At 55.5% G+C, this 26,394-nt stretch overlaps 1 protein-coding gene across 1 annotated transcript in view; it reads left to right on the top strand.

Moving 5' to 3' along the window:
- Positions 1–26,394, top strand: part of ADAMTS14 (ADAM metallopeptidase with thrombospondin type 1 motif 14) — a 73,465-nt gene that overhangs the window by 3,903 nt on the left and 43,168 nt on the right. The window contains exons 3-4 of the mRNA XM_028109523.2: positions 18,522–18,678; positions 24,741–24,931. Coding sequence (XP_027965324.1) covers positions 18,522–18,678; positions 24,741–24,931 — 348 coding nt within the window. The remainder of the gene's footprint in view (positions 1–18,521; positions 18,679–24,740; positions 24,932–26,394) is intronic.

The following is a 26,394-nucleotide window of genomic DNA, read 5'->3' as shown; positions in this document are numbered from 1 at the left end:
ACTCCTACAGCCCTCAGCCGCAGAGGCTGCCTGCCATTCCAGGACTGGGCTGTGTCTCCCACTTCTTTGGCTACCTCCGTGAAAGTACCCTGAGGCCCTGACACAGGTGTCAGTGGATGATCAATACCATCGCTAAGTAACTGTCCACGGTCTTTGCTTGCCACCAGGCCACCGCTTTTGCCTTTGGCTCTCTCCCGAGCCAGTCCCTGGCCACAGTCCAGTGCAGAGGCCTCCCCAGGCCAGAGGTTTCAACATTTCCAGCCCGTTCCAGAAAGCTGCCCTGTGTCCCCTGAGAGCAAGGGGCTCTTCGCAGGGACCCAGCTGAGCCACCTTTGGACTCAAAGGCCACAGTGCAGCATCTCTGATAAGATTTAGCTCTATATCTGTATGTGGTCTTTGGATCTTAACCCCGTCTTCCTTGGCATCTCATGTCCCGAAGTCATTCCTTCCAAAAAAAACTATGTATTGACCACTGGCGATGGGCAAGTCCTCAGGGAGATGTAAGAAAATGAAAGGGGCATGTAGAATAGTAGCAGCAGGGAGTCCTTCCCGCCACCCAGGCCCAGCCCGCCCTGGGTCTCACACATTCGTTAACTTCGCTCATCGTGTAGATGAGGAAACGGAGCCGCGGCGGGGAGAGCTGAAGCTAATGCAGACAGCTTCTGTTCGCACAGGACCGAATAGTTGGTAAAACCCTTCAGTCATATGTGGTGTGTATGCAGATGTTGTCCTTACCCTGCTTTGCAAAGAGTTCCGTCCCTGCCCTCAAGGAACTTGGGTGCCAAGCAGGAGAAACCCCTCTGGTGGTTTCAGCATTCACTTGTTGGTTTTCCGTGGCCCGGTGGGGATGGTACTCAGTCGTTGGGAGTGGTTCTTGTCTTTGGTGCCAGAGAAGGTGACATACGAACGGGGCTTTGAAGGATGAGTAGAAGTTTGCTGGGGCCAGAGGGCGGGGAGGGCATTCTGGGCAGAGGAAAGAGCTAGTGAGAGCGCATCACAGTGCTAGATGGAACTGGGGAGGGGATCCTAGGAGACACACTGGGAAGGTGGGCCTTGGCCTGACCTTGAGGGAAGGGCAGCATAGGAGAGGGGGCCCAGAGTGGGGATGGGGCAGCCTAGGATCTGGGAGTTGGAGGTACAGGGCTGTGTGACCCTGAGCAGCCCACCTTCCTTCTCTGGGCTCCACTTGCCTCTTGGGTAGATCTCCGAGGCTGGAATGGAAGGGCTCAGAGCCCCTGCCAACGCTGGCATTCATGCTTTGTGACGCGGGGCAGGCCTCGCCGAAGGGCTTTGAAGCCAGACCTCTAAATCGATAGTCAACGCCTCCCTCCCTGACCGGTCCTAGGATCTGCTCTGTGTGGGACGGGGCTGCACTGCAGGGACAGGGGGAAAGACACCAGCCCTGAGCTGAGCCCTCGTGACCAAGCAAACCTCCCAAGTGTGAGGAGGTCTTGAACAGAGACTCCTTTGTGTGGACAGAATGCAACCACTTGGATCTTAGCTGCTCTGGGGTGAAGCGCCATGTCTAAACTGGTGGCCTGACCCTCATTTCCAACTGGACCCTGCGGTGGGGGGGGTAGCAGGCATCACTGCCTTCCCGTCTGCTGTCATCCCACAGAGTCACTCAGCCATGGGGCCCTGGGACGGACCCTGCGAGGGTTCCGTGCGCTGTGCTTAACTCCTGCTAAGGGTCAGGAACGGGGACTTCCCCTCACTTCCCACCTGCTCTTCTGGAGGGCCTGGTGTGGCACAGCGGTGGGGAGGGGGCTCAGAAAGGACCTAGGAAGGAGGAAGCCAGGACCTCTGGCCTGGATGAGTCTGTAGGGTAATGGGGACCCAGGCATAAAAGCAGACAAATGACAATCTTGTGTGAGGCAGCAGCAGAAGGACCAATTTTGGGTTAGGGCATATAGGAAGGCTCCCCAGAGGAGGTGGCATTGGCTCAAGCCTGGTCAAACATCGTAAACATGAGAGAAAGTGCTGGGCCTCTGGCCAGGCAGAGAGAATGACTGACCCAGGGCAGGCTTGAGAATGTTTGGGGGAAGGGAAGAAGGGCTGTGGGGAGGCCACGTTCTACCTGCAGAGTGTTTCCTCTGGGGCTGGGGGCAGCTGTCAGACCCTAGGGTCCCCAACTGGGAATGTACCCAGGCAGCGGCAGCAGCCTGATGGACCACTGTCCAGGGCCTTCCTCGGGGAGCCCGGCCAATCAGTGTAGTAGTTGTCCCGACACTGCTGTGACCCCCAGCCTCTCAGGGCCGGTAGGCAGGGAAGGCCTGGGTCACCTCAGGAGCCCTCCAGCTGGGGGCCAAGTGCAGAACAGACCCCCTGTTAGTGATTATGGCTCTGGATTCCTGAGAGGAACATGGAGACCTGGGGTCGGGGCCAGTTCTTTGTGGGCCCAGGAGGGATTGTGGGGTACAGGAATGGGATCAGCAGAGTGGGGACCCCACATACCATCTAGAACCCAGACTAAAAGGCTCCTCCCCGCCCCCCCCCCCGACTGCCATCTCTGCCTCTCTGGGTCCTGGGCCTCCCTGCCCGGGCATGGGGGCAATGGGGACTTGGCTGTGCTGTGTGTCCCCCCCCTTTGCCTTCGGCGATGCTGTGAGTCACAGGCCTGGTGTGGAAGCAAGGCACGTGTAAGCTTTGTCACCATCTGGTTCTGTTTTCCACCCTCTGCAGAACATGCATATTTAACGGGTTACAGAGTAGACCCCTGGCAGGCCGTGGGAGGAGGGGCAGGGGGGCCGAGTCCCAGCCCTGCTTCTTTTTTTTTTTTTAAAGATTTTATTTATTTATTTGAGAGACAGAGAATGAGAGATAGAGAGCACGAGAGGGAAGAGGGTCAGAGGGAGGAGCAGACTCCCTGCCGAGCAGGGAGCCCGATGTGGGACTCGATCCCGGGACTCCAGGATCATGACCTGAGCCGAAGGCAGTCGCTTAACCAACTGAGCCACCCAGGCGCCCCCAGCCCTGCTTCTTATCCGCTGCCTGATGTACCAATCCCAGCAGCTCTCTGGACCTCAGTCCTTTGTCTGTAGAATGGGATCACAGTGGGGAGAGGGGGCAGGTGGGGATGGATGGTGACGAGGGCCGGGGTGTCGTTATGGGGTGATGATGACATGTTTTAAATGGATGGTGGTGGTGATTGTACAGCTCTGTGCGTCTACTAAAATACCATTAAACTCTACCCTTTAAATGGATGAATTGTATGGTATATGAGTTACATTTCGATAAAGCTCTTATAAAATGTGGCTGGCCAGCAGAAAGGCCTGAGAGAGGTGTTGTTAGGAATGATGAGGAGACAGTCTAGGGTGGTGGAAAGTGTGGGGTCTCTTTGCTCGGGTCCAGACTAGCTGCGTGACCTTGAGTGAGTTTCTAAATCCCTCTGTGCTTAGATTCCTCATCTTTAAGGGGAGGGGGCGTGGAGGAGCAACCACCTGTAGGATTGTTCAGAGGATTAAATAAGATAACAAAAAAAGTGCAATCGCTGGTATATGGCAGGGTCTTAAAAAGGGAGTTTATTTCAGTGGTTCTTATGGTAATGTTTATTATTTCTCTATAGTAATTGCTACAGCAATCATTATTACTACGAATAGTGGAAAAACAGTGCAGATATGGTTAGAGCCTGTTGTATTGCAAGAGTATGTAGATTAGTGGTGCTCTCTGGGGCGGGTCTGAGGCCATCTCTGGTCCCCGGGCAGGCCAAGCCCTGCCTTCCCCCCTGCTTTGGCAATCTTCTCTGTACGATCAGCCGATTGGCACTTGCTCAACGCGTGGAAGTGTGAGCATCATGACCCATCTGAGATAACCCCACATGCCCTCCCGGAAAGGACTACCGAGAGGCTCAGGGGAGCCCTCTGTTAACAATTCGTGGGCCCCTGCCCAGAGCCCGGCCCTTGTCCAGCTCCTGCGGGTGCAGGGATGAAACTCAACCCTGTCTCCCTCTCCAGAAGCCCACAGCTGGAAGAGAAGGCAGATGTGCGCAGTGGGCGGAGTGGAACAAGGCAGACTGCACTGAACTTCAGTGTTTTGTGGGGATGCAGGGAAGCAGAATGCCCTCGGTGGGTGGCCTGGAGGTGAATATTGCGAAGGAGCGGTGCTCAGGGACAGGGAAGGCTTCCGAGGGAGAGGACATTTGGGCCACATTTTAAAGCCACAATAAGAGTTCTCAAAGCCAAGAGGTAGAAACTGTAGGCAGTCTGCAGGGAAGGAAATCCTGTGTCTTCCCAGGATTCAGGAGAGGGTATATCATCCCAGCCCTCCGTGGGAGAGGGGGAGCAGTGAAAATGTCGTTTGGAAAATCTCTGCCTCCCTGTGGAGCTTAGACTTGCCCCTCTGGCCATAGGGAGCCATAGAAGGTTTGTAAGCTGGAGTTACATTCCTATTGGTGTAAGATGCTGATATCCGTGCCACAGATTAGCCTGTGGCTCACTGGTGTTCCTGTCAGCACCTGTTCTTGCCACGGGGACTGCTCCTTGCTGGCGGGTGGGGGGAGGGGGTAGGCTGACCCGGCAGCTCTGTGGGAAGCCCCCGGCTCTGCCCTGCTGTCCACCTCTGCCCTGGGGATGTGGAGTGTGAGACCTAGAGTTCCAGAGGTACCCTCCTCCGGCCACCCAGCTGGCTTGTCTCTGTACATCGTGGCCTGGGGGCCGCCTGCTCTCACACAGGTGTGCTGACAACCCTGGGAGGGACAGAGGCGTTCTGGCCTCACCTCCTTGTTCCTGCTGCGTCCCCAGCCTGGAGAGTGGCTTCTGCTCTGCAGACCCCCACCCCAGCCGAGCTGATGCGTTTGCACCTTGCTCCGCAGCCCCCCACCTTGGCTCAGGCTGTTCACACCTCCCACAATGCTTTCCCTTTCCCTCGGCTTGATACATCCCCCCATCTCAGCCACCTGGTTCCCAGAAACCGGGGACTGGCTTACATCTTTTCATTTGTCTAAGTGCGGAGCATAGGCTGGGGCTCGTGCAGCACAGGAGGCCGAGACTTGAGGTGCCTCCAGGAGCGGGGAGTCACAGGAGGAGGGAAAGGGCCCGGTAGAGTAGGGGAGGTGGGACTGTGCCCTGTTTAAAGGGAGTGCCGGCCTGGCTTTGCAAGGTCTTTGAGTATTTGAAGGAGAAATTAGCAGTGACGATTTTTAAGTGTTCTATTTGGTTATGACGGTGTGTGGGCCCAGCACAGTAGGACAATTAGCTCGAGGCCTCGGATCGCCAGCAGGGCAGTTTGTGAGGGGATCTGCAACCAGATCACCTGGGTTGATACCCCAGCCTCGGCTTTTACGTGCTGTGTGGCCTTGGACAATTACTGGGCCTCTCGGTGCCTCGGTTTCCTCATCTGTGAAGTGGGGATCAGAGTAGAGGTCACTTCACAGACTTGTCCTGCGTGCAAGGGGCTCATTAGCACAGTACCTGCGTTGCTTCAGCGGTTGCTATGGAATGGTGTGAGCTTACGGGTTGAAACTGCTGGGTCTGAGGGGCTGGGTGGTGGGAAAGAAGAGGAAGTCAAGAGCATCTCATTAATCTGCTTGACAACCTCCCCCCCACCCCCACCAGAGGGGTCCCTGGGCTTTCAGCTGGGCAGCCAGAGTCCATCCCCGTCTTGACCCCACCAGGCCTGTTAGTTTTTCTCAGGCTGCACCCTGCTCCCCGCCCGGTTTGCATTCTCATCAGAACAGTCCCACTGGGTTCGCAAAGGGTGGGGTCTGAGCTTAGTCACCTGTGCGTCCTTCGGACCCTAGCACAGGGCCTGCCTCGGGGTGGGGTTTCGGTGGCTGCTGGGTGAGCTGACCCGGTGAGGGAAGGTGGAGGATTTGCTTCCAAGGTGGCATAAAGCTTATGTTTGCATCTCCTCGGCCCTGGCAGACGTGCCGGTCCGCGATGGCACGCTGTCCCCCGAGTCTGCGTCCCCAGCGTATGGTCCTCGCAGCCGCGCCCCGGGGGCCTGAGTGGGTGTGTGAGCTGAGGCCTGTCTGCCTGCCTGCTCTCTGCAGCCCCCTCCTCTTTTGTTTCCAGAGCTCATGCCCCGTCCGAAGGTCCCACCTGCTTTACCATGCCTGCTCTTCTGGGGAAAGCCCTGGGTCTGCTCTTTAGAATTGATGTTTGTGGAGTGAAAACAGGAAATTGTCTCTTTGGAGGGAGAGGGAACGCCTCACCAGGCTGACTGCGGGTCTCCAGCTGGGAAGTGGCCCTTCCTGGGTGTGGGCCGTGAGGGCCTGGGGGCCGCGGGGGCAGAGGCAGTGCTCAGCATGCGGGTGCCTGGACCTCAGCCACATCCCAGGAGGCGGGCAGCCCGGGTGTTGCTGGGGGGAGATACCACGTGGGGAAACCAAAGGGCTGGACCAGTTACCCACGGCTGTGTGACAAACTGGCCTAAAACGGACCTGCTTACTGTGACCACACGTTCTTCCTCACCACTGTAGGTTGGCCGGGCACTTCCTCTGCTGGTTGCTCCTGGGCTCCCCTGTGGCTGCACGCAGCTGCAGGGTGGGCTGGCCTGGCAGGCCCGAGCGGGCCTCATTCCCACATCCGGCGTCAGCGCTGGTCAGGCAGCCCCGCTCTCTGTGTCCACGGGGCAGGACAGGCCTCTGGCACGGCTGTGTCAGGGGACGCTCCAGGAGAGTGCGGGCAGAAGCGGCAGGACCTCTTCAGGCCTAGTCTGGCAAGTTGCCTGACGTTGCTTCGGTGCATTCTGTGGGTCAAAGGGAGCCACCAGGCCAGACTAGATTTTCCGAGAGCAGGGGACGGCAGAGTCTCACTGCAAAGAGGCGTGTGGACAGGGCCAGGAGGACTGCAGCCAGCTTTGCAGGCGTTGTCCCACACTGACTCTGGGCAAGTCACTTGACCCCTCTGAACCTCAGCTTCCACATCTGTAGAGTGGGTGTCCTACCTTGTAGTTTTATTCATTAGAAATCCAGCATGTTGCCATAGTTTTATTCATTAGAAATCCAGCATGCTGCCATCCAGCACGGCAGCCACAGAGGTGCGGAGGCCCGCGTGAGCAATAAATAGCTTTATCATGATCATTGATCTCTTGGAATAAATATGGAAACTGAGGCAGGATCCACAGGTTTGTTTCCAGACCTCTGGTCACCTTGTTCCGGTGCTCTTCTTTCTTCCCAGAAGGTCCTGTCCCATCAGGGCCTCTCTCTGTCTGAGCGGACGTGCAGGGTCTGGGTCCCGGGTAGTTTTCTGGTCCTCAAGGTGGTCTGGTCTTGCAGAGTTTCACCTCCCTAGTCTCCCCACGGCTGGGCCGTGCTGTCTGCCCAGGATTAATAACTTACTTATGATATGGAATAAAAGCCAGACATCACCTCACTGCTGCTCCTTCTGAGCAGAGCCAGTGAGGGCTGGTGTGGGGGCTGGTTTTATTTTCCTTCACCGGCATCCTCAGGCTGGCTGGAGGGAGGGCAGTCTCTGGGCTGCTGAGTGTGGTGGGGGCCGCGCTTGCCTTCCCTCTGTCTCCCATACTCAGAGGGGCAGAGGCCCGGGGGCAGGGGCTTTTGGAGGGGACCCAGGGCATTTGTGCCGTGGGATGTTTCCAAGCCATCTGCCGGGCCTGGCATTCCATTTTCAGCAGGTAGGCCTTGCCCTGACTTCAGAGCCTGGGAAACAACAACAATGACTTGGACGACAGTAACAGTAATCTTTGCGGGCTGCCTCAGCTCTGGCAGCCGAGTTTCCTATGAGCACAAATAATCCTTGTGTTATGAAAACCTCCAGCGATGAGTTCAGCTCAGCGTCATTTGCCCAGATGACCCTGATTTTGGCCTGAGTACAGACAGCTGTGTCCGGAGGAGGCTTTCAGGGCCTCTTGGTCCCCTCTTAGTTTTCCAGACGAGGAAAGCTGAGGCTCAGGGAGGGGAAAAGAGTCACCCAGGGTCACAGAGCAACTGTCAGGACCCCTGACTCCCCGTCCAGTGCTCCCCTACGATCCCACTCAGCCTCTCCCGAGTCAGTGGACAAGGACCGAGTAAATGTCGACAGTGACTCAGGTTGTAAGCCCTGTGCCGGCCGGAGGTGCAGCAGCCATTGGCAACGGCTTCAGAGCCTAAATGCTGAAGCAGTTGGTCTGGTGGTTGCCCGCTGGGACACGTCCTGGCAAGTCCTCGGGCCTGGGTCCCACTGCGAGGGCAGGATGCTCAACTTCTGCATGTTCTTGTTTCCCCGAAAACTGGGAAGCCAACTAAGAAGACACGGTGTCAGCTGCCCGGTTAGCAGGATCTGAAGGTGGAACAGAACCTTCTGGTGTCCCTCGGCCCTAAGTCAGCATTGCCACTGGTTTATCCATTTTCAAAATTCGGGAGGGCAGTGGGTTGCCGTTTCACAACACAGTACTTGTCAGAGGGTTATCAGACACCCTGCAGTCTCCTTTTCTTCTGCTTTCCCTAACACGGCTGAGGGGCCGGTAGAACAGGCCCCTTTTCAGAGAAGCGTTTGAATGTGGGAGCGTTTGTCTGGCCACAGTTGGTCTGAATGCAAACCCTGTTCCCAATGGATTGCCTGAAACCTATTGTCAGCCTTTGCTTTTAAGCCAACCAAATATTTATACCTCTGATCTGTCCAGAAAATGCCCTTACCCCCCAGCCTCCCCGCCCCACAGCAGAGGTTCATTTCCGCCCCTGGAGGCTGGCAGGAGCCCACAGTCTGAATGAGCTCCTCCAGCCCAAAGAGGCCTTGTGTTCTGTAGCCCGACAAGCCGCCGGCCTGGGTGCATTGAGTGCTTGGTGCTTTGTCACCTCATAATTCATCGTCTCTAGGTGGGGAGACTCTGGGTAAAACATGCTGCCCCCTCAGCCGTGGCCACATTGTATGGGGGAGCGGATCTCTCATGAAGGGCCATAATGCCCAAGGGAGTTCGTTAAGGAGGCTTGGGCCCAAGGATGCTTATTGAAGGGGGTTTTGTTCCAAACCCCCTTTGGCCCCCTGGTGTGGCTCAGTACTCGTGCACCTGAAGCTCACATTTCAAAGAGGAATAGATAGGAATATCCCCTGGGTGGGAACAGAGCATGGCCACAAGCCGCTGGGGGCACGGAGGAGGGAGCCATGATGGGGTGACATCTGAGTTGGGCTGGAGGGGCGTTCCTGGCAGAGCTCACGGCAGCCACAGAGGTGCGGAGGCCCGCGTGGACACGTGCGGTTCCAGGTGTGGAACAGGGCCCATGCGGCTGCAGTCGGGGTGGGGGGTGGACTTTTAGTGTAAATAATTCCAAAAGGGAAACAAACAGGGCTTGACAGGAAAAACAAGTCGGGGGGCAGTCCAGACACCACCGCTGTCTGGGGTGACGGTTGTGGCCTCTCTAACCGATCTCCCTGCCTCCATCCATGCCCCTGTCGTCCACCACCAAGGGCGGCCAGGGCAGTCTTGTTCATTCCCAGCCCTTCCGCGACGCTCCCGTCGGGGGGAGCCGAGCAGGCTTAGGGCTGTGGTCCCGCCTCCCTGTCCTCCTGGGACCTCCTCTGCCCCTTCCCTCAGTGCTCCCCTGATTGCCCTCCTTCGGGGCCGTCCTCCCCAGATGCTGTCCCCTCATCTCCCTCAAGCTGTTGCTCAAATGTCACCTTCTGAGTAACCTCTTCCCTGACTCCGTTCTTTAAAATTTCAGATCCCGCTTCTCTCCTCTGCCTACGTTTTCCCCACGGCTCCTTCCATTTGGTAGTCCATGGTTTTACTTGTTGATTGCCTGTCTCACTGCTCCGTAGCGTGCTGGCTCGAGGTGAGGGGGGGTTGGGGGCCATGTCCCCAGCACCTAGAACGGGGCCTGCTCAGTACGTAGCCCGTGGATGAGTGCACGACTAGAGGAACCGTAGCAGACAGAGGTTTAGGAGAAGCGCAATTGCAGAGGTGTAGGGACTTGGGTACCTGCTGAGTGGCCCAAGCCGCTGGGATGTGAGTGAGCATTTGTGTTGCTAGTTAATTGACAGGGTTTAGCCCAGACAGGGTTTGGTGACGTGTCAGAGTTCTGAGAAATCTGGAAAACATGCTCATTCATGGTGCCAAGCCCAGGTCATGAGTAAGGACAGCAACCTGCCCCAGCTAATCTGGATTCCTCTCCACTGAGGGCGGTGATGGCCGGAGCGCATGTGTGGTCGGGGACCACTCGTGGCTGGAGCTGGGCCCTGCACGGGAATCCCAGTGACTCCTTCTACCCCCCCATGCTTATCCGCCTTGCATAGGGAACCTTCCCTGCCACCACCACATCCCTCATTTATCACTCGCTGCGGACCTGCTGTATGTCAGACTCGGTGGTAAACATTTTACATGCATGACCTCATGTGGGGGAATCATGGCTTAAAACCAAGTCGGCACCCCTCTGGGCCAGGGTGATTTCAGATGGACCAGAGGGGAGGTCTGGCTGGGACAAGTGACCTGCGGCGGGCGGGGGGTGGGGGGGGGCTGGCCCTCAGTTCTGGGCGGGACTGGCTCACCTCTTCCTGGAGCCGCCCCATGGTCAGCTGCCTTTCTTCTGAGCTGTGGGGCTCCGACTGCAGGGCCGCGGTGCAGGGAGCCCCTCCTCAGCTCAGGGCCTGGCAGCCACACTGCCTCCTGGCATTTGAAAGCTGCTTCCTGTCTCCTTGTCCCGAAGCTACTGCTACCGCCAAGACTCAGGGCCAAGCAGGGGGCCAAGTAGTGCTCCCAGCCCGAGCTTGGCGGGCCATGGTGGTGATAGAGGGGGACACTTCAGAGCCACGTGGCTCCTGGGCACAGGGAATGGAAAGTGGGGGTGGCTGCTAGCCTGGCAAGCTCTGCCCTGAACTCTGGCTGGGCTCCAGGGTGGGGGTTTGCTGCAGAAGGGGAGTCTCTGAGCACCTGCAGGTGTGAGGCCCTGCCCTGCCCCTGGGCTGGGACCTCTACTGCTGGGGGGCGGGGTCATGAAAAGTGAGCACCCTTCCTTTAAAAATATTTACCAAGCTTTTGAAGACCTAAGCAACTGCTCTCCACGGTGCCGGAGGACAGAATCAATCATCCCCATCATCGTCATCGTAGAGGCACTGCCACTATTTGTTCTCACCCTCCGCACCGTGGCCTCCCCAGCTTGGGTGGCTGTGACATCACTGACTTGCCACCGGCCACCCAGCAGATCACAGCCCCTCCCTGACTCACCCAGCTCAGGGCAATGTTGGTGAACTATTCTTCACTCCCAGTGGAGTCACCCCTGGAGGGAGGGAGGTGGTTAGGTTCTCAGACGGTGCCTAAGGCACAAATAGATGTGGTGTGGACCGTCCTTGGTCAGGCCCAGCCCAGGCACAGGGTGTGCAGAAATGCGGCCTGCCCACACCGCCTGCCCAGCACCCTCCCCCCTCGTTCAGGGCCCTTTCTCATTGTCCTCTCCTTCCTTGTCTGTCTTGCCCATTTCCTGCATTACGACAAACAGATTCTGGTCGAACGACCACAGCTGATACTACTCTGTGGAACTCTGATGACCCTTCAACATTCCATTGTCGGGAAACCTCCGGAGTCTAGATCAGTGGTTCCCAGCCCCGGCAGCACAGGAGAATCACCTGGGCGGCTCAGAGAACCTCCTGATGCCCGATTTGAGATTTGATCCGTTGGTCTGGGGCGTGGGCTCGGCACCAGTAATTCTGCAAATGTCTCTGGTGATCTAAATGGGCATCTAGCGTTGACACCCACTGCTGTGGCCTCCTGGAAAAGTCTACTGTGTGTTTGATGGAAAAGTTGGGGTCAGGTCGGGGGTGCCCGGAGAGCCAGGCCAGAGAAGGACAGAACGGAAGAGCCTGCCGCCCTGCCGTGGGCCGCGCCCCGGGAAGGGCCTTTGTGCGTCATGACTTCAGTCCATCCTGCCAGTAACCCTTTGGTTTCACATGGGGACTCTGAGGCTTGGGGAGGGCCTGGCTCCCAGGTGCAGCCTCTACACCACTTGCTGGGAAGTTGGGGGACAGAAAAGGAGGGCTTCATGGGGTTGGCTTCCTTTTTTTAAACTTTGTTTAAAAATGCCTCTTAAAATAATGATGCCTCGCTCATTGCAGTAGGCGGGCATTCTGTGCAGAATCGACTTTCCTTTTCAGATGGGCAATCGTAGAAAAGTCAGAAAACACCTCAAAGTTTAAAGAGAAGGAAGTTGCCGCAGTTTCGCCCCCCAGAGCTCCCTAGCAGCTGGGTGCGTTCCCACCAACCTTTGGTGTGTCCTTTGTCGTCTTTAAAAATTACCCTGACCCGGCGCAGCCTCTTCTTCTTGACAAGGACTTTCTCCCTTAAGGATGCTCAACCCATGGTATCTTTTCCCTCAGGGATTTCCTCCCGTGTACGGGCAGGGATCTGAGCGAGGCAAAGCCAGGTCTCGGTGGCACCGGGAGTTAGAGGCTCACCACCCTGTGGTTCTAGGATGCTGCTCCCAGCACTTGAAAGCCATAGGCTCCCTTCCTGAGCCACGGGGACTCCGAGGCACACTGTGAATGAGGGTGATGGTAATCCTGGCAGCAAATGGGAACACTGGCACTGCCCTCGCTGTGAGCCTAAGACCATTCTAGCCGCTGTGTACGTTCCTCAGAGCAGGCCCAAGAATCGGCGCCGGTATAATCCAGAGACACAGGGGTGTCGGAGTCACTTGTCCAGGACGACACAGTGCGAGAGTGACAGCACCTGGGGATGCTGGCTCGTGGCATTTACCCACCATACCTACCATGTCGCTTCTCCCCCGAGAGGGATTCCTGCTGCAGATGCACTGGGAAGCCTATCACCCAGCACCTCCCAGGGTGTGGGGCCTGCAGAGGTCATGGCCCTGGGAAGGGGGGCGGGCAGCGGTTGTCCCAGATAACTACCTCCAGCTGGTGGAGGCGGTGGGCTTCCTGGGGCTTCTTCCGAGACTCCGGCCTGTTCTGGGAGTTCTCCTTCGGCCCGTGTGGGGCGGGCAGGGCAGGGCACGCCAGCTGAGGACGATCCGGGCAGCTCTCTGCAGCCTCTGGGGCTCCTTCCTCCCGCCTGTCCCCGGAGCGGCTGCTCGGGAAGAATCGGCTTTCAGACTTGCCTTGGCGGGGGCCCAGGCCTTGGCGGCGCAGCTTGCCGCCGAGCTCCCGCGGCCTGGGGCTTCCACAGCGGGTTTGAATTACAGGGAATTGCAGCGTCCGCGGGCCTTGGTCCCAGCCGTGCTGACTCATGCTTCCGTGGTCACGGGCGCCCCGCGCGGCTCGTGCACGATGCTGTCTCCGTGCCTACGTGTCTGCTGTTGGCCGGCATGCGTGCGGGCACCGTTGCGTTGTGTGGCCTCGCCGTGCGCGCCTGGCCCTGTTTGCACGCATGTGGGTCATCTCTCATTTCCGTACGTGTGTGTCATGCTTTTTTTTTTTTAACAGCTTTATTGAGATACAGTTCACGTAGCATGCGGTTCACCTAATTTAAAGTGTGCAGTGCGGTGAATTTTTGTGATATGCATAGAGTTGGGTAATTATCACCACATTCAATTTGAGGATATTTTCACTATCTCAGAAGGAAGCCCTGTGCCCTTTTGTGGTCACCGCCGCGCCCCGCCCCCCCAACCCATTGCCCCAGCCCTTGGCCACTACTCATCTTTCTGTGTCTATAGACTTCTCTATTCTGGATATTTCCTATGGATGGGATTGTATACTATATGGTCTTTTGTGACTGGCTTCTTTCACTTGGCAGGATGTTTTCGAGATTCATCTGTGTTTTAGCCTACATCAGTTCTTCGTTCTGTTTTTTTTTATTCATCTATTCATCTGTTGGTGGGCATTTGGGTGGTTTCTCCTTCTCGGTCACCAGGAGTAGGGCTGCAGTGAGCGTCCGTGTGCAAGTTTTTGTGTGGACATTCGTCATCGTTTCCCTGGGGTGTGTACCAAGGAGTGGAATTGTGGGGTCCTGTGGTCACCGTTTAGTATTTTGTGGAGCTGCTAGACTGTTGTCCAGAGTGACTGCATCACTTTACCTTCCCTCCGGCCATGTCCAGTGTGGAGGGGAGCAGAGACTCTGGCAGTAGCCTGCCAGGACTGGGGTGGTGGTAGTTTCCCAGAAAGGCGATCCCTGAGGGCATGAGCGTGCCAGCAAGAATGATCGAAGAGAGGGTGAGCAGGGTGATGCTGGAAGGAGGGGCACTAATTACAGGAGCTGACTTCTGGAGGGGGAGAGGGAGGCGAGCGGGAGGTGAGGATGGGCACAGCCAGGGGAGTTCATAGGATGGTGGCAGGGCAGGGGAGAGCCCGCCTGAAGGTGCCTGTTTTCTCCTTGAAAACAAGAGAGGAGGTGGGGACAGTGTTAGGAGTCTCAGCCATCGGGAGAGCTGGGATGCAGACGTAACAGGGAGATGCAGCAGAATCCCCAGCCGGCATCGTGCTCACATGAGAGTTGGGGCCGCTGATTCCAAGCGAGACCGGCTCTGCATTGGTATGCAGACCTGGAGAGGGTAACCGGGTGGGTTGGACCAGGGCGGAAGCTTTCCTGGGACAGTGGAAAGGAGGGAAAGGCAGGGACAGAGCTGTGGGTGTTCACAGAATTCTTATGCATCTAGACTGAGAAGCCCAAGGTGGCAGGAAGGGAGGTGAGGACTTGGCGGGGGCGGGTGGTGGTGATGGGGGTTATAGACAGTGATGAAGCAGTGAGGGCACGCACTGGCGGTCTTCATGATGCTTGGTAACAGCTGGAGCCAGAGTGCGGCAGTTCGGGGAGCAGGACGGTGGTGGGAGGGAAGCAGACACCTGCAGTGGGGGTCCCTGAGTTCCGACCAGAGACGCCGTCTAGGCCGAGGCCAGAAGCAGGTTGCTGGGCTGGGGGCGGCCCTGAGGGAAGCCATTTCAGGTTCTCTTGCCACTCCCAGTTGTGTACATCACCCCAGCCTCCCCTTGCTCGGCTTTCTTTCATTTCCTACCATGGAACGGTTTTCAGCTGGATTTGCTGGAAGCCTAGAACCCGAGTTGGCACAGGTGGCAGTAAAACCTTGGTAATGGGATTTCAATGTGCTCTCCTTGGGAGGTGGCGGGATGGTTGGTTGGGTCAGAGGCCTGCTCTACTTCTTTCTTCTCTGGGGAGGCCCCGCATAGGCTCATCTTGGAGGGAGAAGAAGGAGGGGACCTGGCTTACCCTTCACCTGGCTTCACTGGAGCTGCCATCTTGAAATAGGTCCTCCTGGGCATTCTGCAAAGGTTAGTGAATCTGAGGGCGTAGCAAGGGGCCTCTGGATTACGCTTTGCTAGAAGGAGGGCGTGCGGCTGTCCTCTCAGCACTCAGCCCCCCACCTGTGCCTGGGCCCCAGGCTCTGTCCCGGCTCACTGTCTCTGCACTTGACCTCACACAGACAGAGTGCTTTCCTGTCTCAGCCCAGACTTCGGCACCCCCACGGACACATATTTCAGTCTTTGGGGGTCTCTTCCTGGAGAAGTGTTGGCTTATTCTACCCTTGCCTCACAGTTTATGTGCAAGTCCTTGCAATTTCAGAATAAACACGTTTAAATATACACATGTACCCATACATACTAATTCTAAAATAACGTGGCTTCAGTTATCTCCTGAGATATGTGGGACCTCATCCTGATGGTAGACAGCTACCAGTGATCTGCCAAACTTGCTCAATTATGACGTACAACGGGCGCCTGGGTGGCTCAGATGGTTAAGCATCTGCCTTCGGCTCAGGTCATGATCCCAGGGTCCTGGGATCGAGTCCCACATCAGGCTCCCTGCTCCTTGGGAGCCTGCTTCTCCCTCTGCTTCTCTCTCTCTCTCTCTCTCTCCCTCTGTCTCTCATGAATAAATAAATAAAATCTTTAAAAAAAAATTATGACGTACAACAGGAGACAAGGATAAGCCAGTGCCTACCTCCCCCACACCACATGGCCCCATCTCCTTCAGGCGCCCCGGACTTACCCTCTGGACCTGGGGGCTTCCCCTGCAGGGAAGCTGGGCTGAAAAATCTGGGACCCCGCCCCCCAGTATGGCCTGGAGGCCTCTGGATAAAGACACAGCAGAAGGCACTACCTTTGCAACTGACATGATGTCACCGGCCATATTGGAGATGTCATACAGGTCCCCCTCGGCCACTCATCTCCCAGGAAAGGCCCCTCAGTAGCAGCCATAGGAAAGGGGTCTGGAGCCAGGCTGCTGGTAGCCAGGCCTGCGCTTTGGAGAGCGTCCATTTGGAGAAATGGCCTGAGGGCCTGCATAGTATGTGGCTCAACTGGATATAACCAGCTGTTTGCTGTTGTTTGTGTTGCACGAAGAACCTTTCTGGTATCTATTTCCACTGAGTTACTGTTTCCACGAGAAGAAGGTCTGAGGGAAAACAGATAGGGCCAACATTTATTTTCTAGCAACTTACATTCCGCCTTTTCTGGACGTCTTGTACAGAAATTTGATTTGGATTTGAGTTCTTTAAAATTAGCCACCACTTTTCAGAAATATAAACATCTCATAAATTGAGAAACGGGAGTAATTTGGCAGGGAGGCAGAGAGCCAGAACGTTCCTGTTGCCAGTCTGTCTGCCCCAAGCAGTGCCCGGTTTCCTGGCCGGGGCAGAGCTGGAGAGAGTCCGCCAACCCTCTCACGGTGCGGATGGGGAATCCGAGGGCCATGGGGGAGGGACCTGCCCAGTCTACCTCTGATCTGGTGACTGACCTTGCCCACCCATGCCCTCTCCAGGAGGAGGGCCTCAGAGGCTGAGGGGACGCCCCAGCCTGGATAAGAACTGCCTATCAAGGCCAGACGCAATGCCCAAAATGGACCAGGAACATTGCTGGCAAGTTCTGTCCTTGACCCCTGGGGGGGTCAAGGTGGAATCCACAGTCACAGAGAGGTTTGAAACTTATTTCCCAGGTTGTATATTACAGGGCTTGGGTGTTTGCCCTCTCCAGTTAACCGGGAGAGGGAAATAGAGGTTCACTAACTCTTCCCTGGGGAGAGGCCTGTGCTGTCACTTACTTGCTGGGTGACTGTTTCTTAACCATTCGGAGCCTGTTTCCTTATCTGTGAAATGGGTCTAGTGTTTGCATCTGTCTTATAAAGCTGTTGTAAAGATGAAATAATATATGTAAATATAAGTGGCAGATAGCATTGTTACTGTCAGTGATAAGAGGACTGTTCACAAAGAATAGAGTTGTAGGGAAGTGTGTTTCAGCTCACTAAAACCTGACCAGTGTCCCTGCACAGAATAGGTTAGATCTTGAAGGAGGGAGCTCTATGTTGCTAGAGGCATCCAATCAAAAGTGAAGCCTTCGCCTGAGTAGGGAGGTCGTTGAGGGATTGAAGCTTCAGACTGGGGCAGGCATGGCGATCTTGAAAGGTCCGTGATTGTGGACAGGAGGGGTGAACCGGACAGCAGGGCCTTGCAGCCCAGCCGGATGCTGTGCAGATCATTCCAGAGCCTGCATCCCTCGTGTGAGTCTCTGAGATCTGGTGGCCACATGGGGCAGGCAATGCCAGAATTTGAGGAGTTGCAGTAGCTTTGGCGGGAAGAGGATTGGTAGTGGCCGACTCATGTGCTCAGTAGGTCTTAGAGGACCTTGTCTCAGAACAGGCTGCGGTGGGGAAATTGGTGGCGTTTGGTTGCGTGAAGTCACGGCTGCTTTAAAAGGAGGGGGCTCCTATTCAAGTGGAGAAGGTCTGATAGTTTGATAAGAATGGTTCCCTCACGCGCTGCCCGGTGTTCACAGCTGCATTCCCAGTTTCTGGAGTGGTGCTGGTATACAGTAGGCACTCAATAGGTACTTGTTGAATGAGTGAAGGAAGTCAACAAATATATATTCCTTTAGGACTGCCTACTGTTTTCCAGGCACTGTGGTGGGTGGTCTGGTCTGACTGCTTTCTAGGCCTGGCGCTGGGGTGGGGTGGGGGGGGTAGGGTGTGAGCTTGCGCAGCTCAACACATCGAGTTGTGTGTCTTGTTGGCCCCTGTGATTATTGCCTTCACTGGGGGCTAATAACACACTTGCCGACCTTGGCCTAGGTTATATTTTTAATGTTTTTATTTCCAAGGCCAACACCTGATTATTTTTACAGACATATTTTGATGCAGGCGAAAAATTAGAATAAAAACAGAGCACGCATTCCGGTGCCCTACTCGGGCTCTTTCGTTGTCGGCGAACGTTAGCTGCTGTCCCGGGTGTAGGCACACACATGCTTTAAATCTGAAATAATTTAAATGCCTCAGTGGGCATTTCCCCCCTTGTCTGCCCTGTAGGTAAAGGCAGATCTTCAGGACAGTGCTTTGGGGTTGGAATTCTGTGCTCTGGGAGGGGGGAAGGGGGGTGTATTTGTGGCAAAGGCTTTCCAGCCTCCCCCTCCCCCCTCGAAGTCCTGGAACCCTTTGTTTAAATGAAATGTTAGGTGGAACCCCATGAGGGCACAGCACAGGAAAAGTGGATCTGCTTTGCTTGAAATGGGCACCCCCCCGCCCCCCCCCCGCCGCTCGGCATCCTCCCACCCGTTCCCACCTCCCCACCCCCGAAGAAGGGTCTGCACACGGGTGGTCATACACATTTGCGTTCACAAATGCTCGCCTGTTCTGTGCTGTGTATTCACGCTTCTTCTCTCCCCCCTTTGCTCCTTCGGCTTGCCGTGGGCCTGGTTCAGGCGGGCCTCATCCGCACGGACAGCAGCGACTACTTCATAGAGCCCCTGGAATGGGGGCAGCAGAAGCAGGAGGCCCACGGGAGGACGCATGTGCTGTACCGTCGGGAGGCCGTCCGGCAGGAGGGGGCCCAGCCCGGCGGGGACCTTCACAATGAAGGTAGGCACTGGGCAGGTCCCTGAGCTCCGCCTCTGCCTGGACCTGGGGTGTTTTTAGGTCACTTCTGACCTTGACCTCTAGAGCCCTGGCCTCAGTCTTCTCATCTGTAAAGTGGGGCTGGAGCACGTATACCAGCAGAGAAACCCCAGTGGGGTTTAGGGGCTACTACAGCTGGCTGGAGTCAGGGGGCCAGGTGAGCGACTCGAGCCCCCTGAACGGTGGCCCCAGGGACTCCAGAGGTTTCTGCGAGGCTCTCCGTTGCTTCGGAAGGTGATTTCCCTGCCTAGCGGAAGGTGCAATGGCTGCAGTTAGCTCTTCCCCCCTGAAAATCAACTCAGCCCTTGGGAGCCACAGGAAGGAAGGTCTTAGGGCACTCGTAGAGGGGACTGCCAGGTATCTGGGCATTGGGGTCAGCTTTGTGTCCAACAGACCATTTTTAAATCCTACGTCCAACACTGTCGGCTAACCTAACCAAGTTACTTAACATCTCTGAAGCTCATTTTCTAATCTGTAAAGTGGGGGTGATTGTGGCTCTCTCAGGTTGCGTGTATTCCCAATTGTGTGCATAAAAATCCCAGCGTGGAGCTTGGCACGTAGCAGGTGTTTGATAAATGACTGCTCTTACTCCGGTATTGTTATTAGGGTAGCCACTGCCAGGTTAGGGCGAGAGCCCCTGAGAGCAGCCTGGCGGTCTGCACGGCAGCCTGCACGTACTCAGGACCCGTGCTTGTGTGACTGAAGCGGGGGATGCAGCGTGTACTGGTCCCAGGCCCATGGCCAGATGCACTGTCCAACTTAGCTTTGTCATGAAGCCCCTTTGGCCAAGAGGACATGAGGAGGCCTTGGGTGGAATCTGGCCGTGATCGGACCACAGCCTCCTGCCGTGGCCCTGGGGGGTGGGGCAGAGCGGGAAGGAATGCTGGAAACCAGTTGTCCCCACATACAGTGCCTCCTTTGAAGCTCCAGCTGCTCTCCCAGTGTGGCTCACAGGAGAGGCCGAGCTGGGTGGTGGAGGGCTCTGCAGGCCTGGAGTCGGGGGTGGGGGGGCTGGGATAGATTTCAGGGGCAGCCTGGGACAGCACCATGCCCTCTACTGTGGCTGGGAAGAAAGACAAGTCTCACTGGGCTCCATTTTATTTGAGGGCAGTTCTGAACAAAAGACCATAATCTCCCCTTTTGGGGAGACCCACGGCCGTGGGCCTGGAACCAGCCACATTGCTTGCCATCATAGTCAGTGGCTGGGAAGCCCAGACCACTGAGCTCAACAGGGTTGGCCCTCAGGCCCAGGAAGGCTGGTGGGGCTCCCCGTCATCAGGGGAGTCCTGGGCCTGTGGGTGATGCCATGCCCTGGGCCCACCTGTGGCCCTCCTTAGACAAGCGGCAGTGGAAGGCTTTCTTGGAAACCTGTGACACTGTTATTTTAAGACCACTGGTGGGTCTGAGCCCAGCGGGTATATTAGCATTTCTGCGTGTGCCTGTCTTCATTTATCATTCTCGATTAAGTTGAAAGGTTTCACCTCACGTCTGTGGGTTTACCTCTTAGCACCCAGGGAAATGCCTCAGAGGCCGAGGCCAGGCGGTCAGAGCCTGCTTAGCTGCCAATAAATGGGCTTTTGAGAAATCTGCCTCAGCCTGAGCACCTTCCTCCATCTCTGTCTGCCCCCATGTCCCGTGCTGCCCAATTGTCAGCCCAGCTCAGGGGTCCCCTCTCCTGGATCCCTAAGCCCTCTGGATTTCTCCTGGGACCGTCTTCTTGTCCCAGATAGGCTGGGGGGGCTTCCTGGAGGACAGATACCACGTCTTCACGATCTTTGTTCCTTCACATGAGTTCCGCTACCCCACAGGGGATGGCTTTCCTCAAGGAAGGCGAGGAGGCCTCAGAAGACCCATCAGATTGATTTTCTAGCTGAGCTGTGGCCTGTGGAGGGGCTTCAGCCCCCAGGGCTCCATGGTAGAAGTATCTGACATGCACCGATGAATTTGGAGGTGGAGGGGACTCTTCCTGGCACGCAGGGTATGGTCTTTGACGACTGCTTCCTGAAGAGGGCATGCGTGTCCCCAAAGACTCACCCACTCATGCGTAACACACACACATGCACACTCACACACCTCCCACACTCACCCACTCATACATAACACACTACACTTTGGAGTCTGGAGGTAGAAATTCCCCTGGCTGGACCTCCAGGTGTGGCTGGCCCCCTCCCAGCCCCTCAGAGACTGCCCTGTGGACCCTGCTTGGCCTCAGGGGCTGTGGCCTGGACACTGCCACGCTCTGAATGCTGCCCTCTCCCTCCTCACCCCACGGCCCCGCTCTCTATAACCCCTTCCCACCGCCCTGTGGCCAGAGTTCCAGCTCTCTGGCTGGGGGCCAGGGCTGTTGGACGTGAGGGCAGCTTGTCCCTTCAGGCGCAGCCAGCCAGGCTGGGCTCTGGGCTGCTGCTTATTTTAACTTGAGATAAAATCCACCATTTTAATGATTTCCAAGTATACAGTTCAGTGGGTTTTTACTGTGTTTACAATGTTGTGCAACCATCACCACTATCTGATTCCAGAACATTTCTGTCGCTCCCACAAAGAGCCCTGTACCCATGAATTAATGACCTCTCCTCTTTCCCCCCTCCCCAGCCCCTGGGCAGCCACTCATCTATGTTCTCTCTCTGTGCCTGTTCTGGACGTCTCGTGTAAAGGGAATCACGCAACATGTGGCCTTTTGTGACCGGCTTCTGTCGCTTAGCCTGTGAGGTCCATCCGTGTGTAGCACGTGTCAGTCCCTCATTCCTGTGCACGGCAGGGTGATATTCCAGTTGCATGAACAGACCACGTTTTGTTTATCTCTTCATCTGTTGATGGACATTTGGGTTGTTTCCATTTTCTGGTTATGATGTTAACGCCACTATGAACGTTCATGTATGAGGTTTTGTGTGGACGTATGTTTTCAATTCTTTTGGGTATAGGACTCGGAGTGGAATTGCTCGGTCCTGTGGTTACACTGTATTTAACTTTTTGGGTGACTGTCAAACTGGTTTTCAAAGCAGCTGCACCATTTCACATTCTCATGGGGCTTCTTGGGTGGGCTCCTGGAAAAGCTCCCAGGGGCCTGCTGCCCCCACCCTACCCGCTCGGTAGGTTACCTATGTCTGGCCCAAAGGATGAGAGATGCAAGAGGGTGTGGGGGGCACCTCTCCAGGGCCTGTGGTGGTGATATCAGCAGGTCCTCCCCACGGCCCCTCGTTCTTTTTGCCGAGAGGAAAACCTGGGTGGGCCCTGAGAGGGCATGATCATGGGAGAGTGGGAGCCCTGGGTTTGCATTTCTGGGCTTTGGCCATTAACCTGCTGTGTGACCTGGGATGAGTCAGGTAACCTCTCTGAGCCTCCCTTTGACATACCTGGCTGGGAGAACTGTAAGGGGTCAAACTGCACATTTCACTTGCTGTTGGTAAACCTTCGGGTCCTGCTCATGTGTTGGGAGTGACTGTCACTTAGTCTCCTTGCTCCATGGAGAGACTGCTTGCCCCCTCTCCTCCCCTCCTGGGGCTTCTCCCTCCTCTCTCCCAGGCATTTGTCTCTGGGCTGCTGTACTCACCACTGGGCTCGGGCGCCAGGTCGAGTGAGGGTGACAGCGGCCTGAGCCCCGCTCACCAGCCTGTGCGTCACTCGGAGGGCTGGCCACACGTTTCTGCTTTCCCCAGTGGGCCAAGGGGCACACGTTTTTCCAACCCTTTAGTCTAGTGCTTTCCTTCCTTGGTGCTTGCGGGCCACTAACCGGAGGGATGATAAAAAGAGACAGTAGCAGAGTCCCATGGTTCCCTGCTGCCCTGTCCTCAGATTTCAGTTCCTGAAGTATCCATGTCGATAGAGCCGAGAGACAGAACTTGGGTCTCTGCTGAGGTACCCGTGGAATCCTCCATGACGGTCACCCACACCGTGGCTGGTGTCACGCCCCACTTGCTCACAGTGGATTTTGCCGATGCACTTCCCTCTGTTCCCCGTGCTCCAGCAGCTTGTCTCCTGTTTCCTGTCTGGCCCAGCTTAGATGTCCCGTCCTCCAGAAACTTCTGTCAACCCCCCAGTCCTGGTTTGGGTCTCCGTTGTGGCAGCCTTCCCTAGTCAGTCTTCCTGTAGGCCTTGAGGTTATCATACTGTTAACCTTCTGGTTCCTTCTCTGTCACCTGGGGCAGGCTGTGGGCTGAAGGGCCGGGGGCCTTCATCCCACACCCACTGTCCACTCCCCTAGTCAGTTTGTGCCCCTCCTGTAGCCACACCCCTTGATACATGCTGGGCACGCTTTGGTGGCATTTTTCTATCCTTAGCTCTTGTCCTGCTCTTTGGGAGATTCCCACATAACTGGATATTCTTAGAAACCAACGGTACAAGTATCAGAACTTCAGGGTAGGATGGTGGGGAAATCATGAAATGTTAAGACTGGAAGCCTTCTCAAGAGACCCCCAGGCTTCTATCCTGCTTTCTTAGTGTCGGGGAGGAAAAATAATTTTCCCTTTACTCTTCCAGCTTCTTGGCTGAGGCACACTGTAATAAAAGATTAGCAAGAATAAAACAAACAAGTTTAACTACATGGGTACCTCCTGTGTACATGGAAGAGGCCCAGGGAAACTGAGTACCTCCCCCGAATGGTCCAAGCTACCACCTTAACATCTCCAGCTGAAGACAAAAGAAGACGTCGGTGGGTGGGGGGGAGTGAGTTATGGGAGGTTACCAAGAAAAGCACAGTAAACAAGGGGAAGGTTATGTGGATTTAAGTCATTTCCTTCTTTATTGATAAGAGTTTGCCGAGATTTAGAGTCATCCTTTTCCTGGTACAGACAGGGAGACACCCTTACAAATGGAGGTTTTCCTTCTACATGAGAAACGTCCCTTAGAAAAGGCTCACTCCTACACAATTTCTAGAGCTTTTTATGTCTGCCGTTTCTTAAAAATAGTCAGTCTAAAATAATCCTCGTGCCACAGAGACATATTTTGGGGTGGCAAATTTTGCTCCCCTTCATTCGTTTTTCCCACAGCGTCCTCAGGAACCCTTAACTCCACTGCCCCAACAAATGTTGCTCCAGTCTCTTGAGACTAGGGTGTAGATGACTGATAACTGCTTTGGGGGCTACGTTTCTCGGGAGCAGCACCAATGGTGATGTTTCCAAGCCTGCTCTCTTGATTTGGACAGACCTGGACAAGCTACTCTGGACCTCAGTTTGTTGACCTGTATATTGGGGACAGGAACCTGAGAGTTGTAAGGATTGGATTGGATTCGATTCGATTGGGGTTCAGCAAACTAAGGCCCACCACGTGCTTTTGGATTTTAAGTTTTATGGAGACAGACATACTTGTTGCTCATATATTGTCTATGGCCACTTGTATGCCAAACTGAATCGCTGAGACAGACACTGTATGACTCAAAAAGCTAAAACTACTATCTGGTCCTCTACAGAAAATTTTGACAAGTCCTAGATTACATCATACAAGTTCATGAATCCTAGTTAAATAAATATTTTTGCATTTTGCCAAAAAGGCAAAGCAGCGGTGGTGACATATTGGGTTGCTGGCGGTGATGGGGAGGGGATTTGGGGGAACATACTCCGGGGGTTCCTGCATAGCAGGACTGCAGTAACACCATGATTTTTTCCCTTTATTGAGAGGTTTCCACCCACTGCCACCTTTGATTTTTATAGCCAGCTCCTGGGTAAGAGATCAAGGATGGTTCATCTCCGAGTCACAGGAGGGGAGGGGGAGGCTGGCAGGGGTGAATGGGCTGGGCTAGGGCACATGGGGAGATAGCGCTGAGTGGGAACTGGGACCTAGGCTTGCGACTCCCAGCCAGATGCCCCTTCTCTGCTATTCATCGCCTCAAAGACTCCGCCATGGCCTGGTGCCTGGCAAAGGGCTTGTGCCTCCGAATTCAGTGGTGTGGAACGAACCCGCATGCTAAGTTGGCTTCCAGAGGCAGGAAAAGAGCCCACGTGATGGGGCAGAGGGGGGCTGGTGGGCAGCGTCCAAGCCACAGCCTCTCCTGTGGGTCTGACCTCTGTCTCTCTTCCCATCCTGGTTGGCAGCCTTTGGCCTGGGCGACCTCCCCAACCTGCTGGGCCTGGTGGGGGAGCAGCTGGGCGACGGGGAGCGGAAGCGGCGGCATGTGAAGGCGGGCAGCTACAGCATCGAGGTGCTGCTGGTGGTGGACGACTCGGTGGTGCGCTTCCATGGCAAGGAGCACGTGCAGAACTACGTCCTCACCCTCATGAACATTGTGAGTGGCCCTGCGTCCCGGGGCGTGGGGTGGGGGGCATGGGGCGCCACTGGTCTTAGAGCAGCCGATTTCTCTCGGCCCTGGTGTTTTCGGGTGGACGTACCGCTCACTCCTCAGCCCAGCTGTGAGGCGGGCCTGAGGTGGCCTGCCGTCCCCTCCAGGCCGAGGCTCATCTCTGCTGCCCACGCCTGTGCCGAGGTCCCCCAGGCCATTGATGCCAGCCCCTGGCAAGCTGGAAGCCCAGGGACAGTGGCTTCAGGGCTGGGACGCATTCAGAGTCTGAGGCAGGTGTGGCCTGGGGCCTCACATGCCTTGGAGTTGCAGGGACTTCCCTGAGAGCCCTCATCTGCAGAAAGTACCCGATCTCAGGCTGGGAAGACTGGCCAGCTAGTTGTCAACCTGCCAGGGATGGGGCGGGGGGAGTCCCGGGCCCCGAAGGTGGGCCTTTGGTGTTCACTGAGGACGGAAATGCTGTTATGCCGATTTAGATCATTGCCTTCCTCGATTAAGAGTTTCCAGAGCTTGAATCGTCCCCGCCTTCTGGTACAGCTAGGGAGACGCCCTTACAAATGGATAGTTCCCTTATACCTGTCCGTGTCTCCTACAAAAGGGTAGCTTCCACTGGGGTTTTCAGAGCTTCTCATAGGTCTGCAGTTTCTTAAGAATAACCAGCTTAAAATAATCAGTGGGGTGACAAAGCCTGCCTCCCTTCATTGTTCTTACGGCTCTATTATCTGTGTGCATATAAGTGCTTTTTTGTCTAAGCCCCTGAAGGTGAGGTCCTGAGATGGGGTATTTGTCTTATACTTTTTATTTTTATTTTTATTTTTTCCTTCTTATTATGTTATGTTAATCATCATACATTACATCATTAGTTTTTGATGTAGTGTTCCATGATTCATTGTTTGTGTATAACACCCAGTGCTCCATGCAGAGCGTGCCCTCTTTAATACCCATCACCAGGCTAACCCATCCCCCCGCCCCCTTCTCCCCTCTAGAACCCTCGGTTTGTTTCTCAGAGTCCATAGTCTCTCATGGTCTGTCTCCCTCTCCGATTCCCCCCCCTTCATTCTTCCTTTCCTGCTATCTTCTTTTTTTTTTTTTAACATATATTATTTTTTGAGCCCCAAGGGCACACAGCACAGTGCCCGACCCCTGATAGGTGATTGGTAAATAAGGAACTGAGCAGCGTCTGTGGGAGAGGCAAGGAGCTGGCATCCACTGAGACGGAACAAGAAGGCAGCAGATTTGCGTCCACAATGCAGGTGTAAAGAAAAGGGGGGCAAGAAATCAGAGCCAATTCCAAGGAGCCTCAGGGAGGGGAGGGCTGCCTGAAAGTTTGCCCCCTCACCACCTCTTTGTTTGGATAGTAATTCTTCTGTCCCTCAAGGAACCTGTGGTTTGGGACTCAAGGAGCAAAGGCTCCACCACGGAGGGAGGTTGACTATGAATATGGACATACC

Source organism: Eumetopias jubatus, unplaced genomic scaffold, assembly GCF_037043125.1.
Source record: "Eumetopias jubatus isolate StellerSeaLion01/CBP00866 unplaced genomic scaffold, mEumJub1_p1.0 scaffold_17, whole genome shotgun sequence".
Lineage (NCBI taxonomy): Eukaryota > Metazoa > Chordata > Mammalia > Carnivora > Otariidae > Eumetopias > Eumetopias jubatus.
Note: the sequence above shows the minus strand (reverse complement) of the source record. Positions and strands in the feature narration are given on the sequence as shown.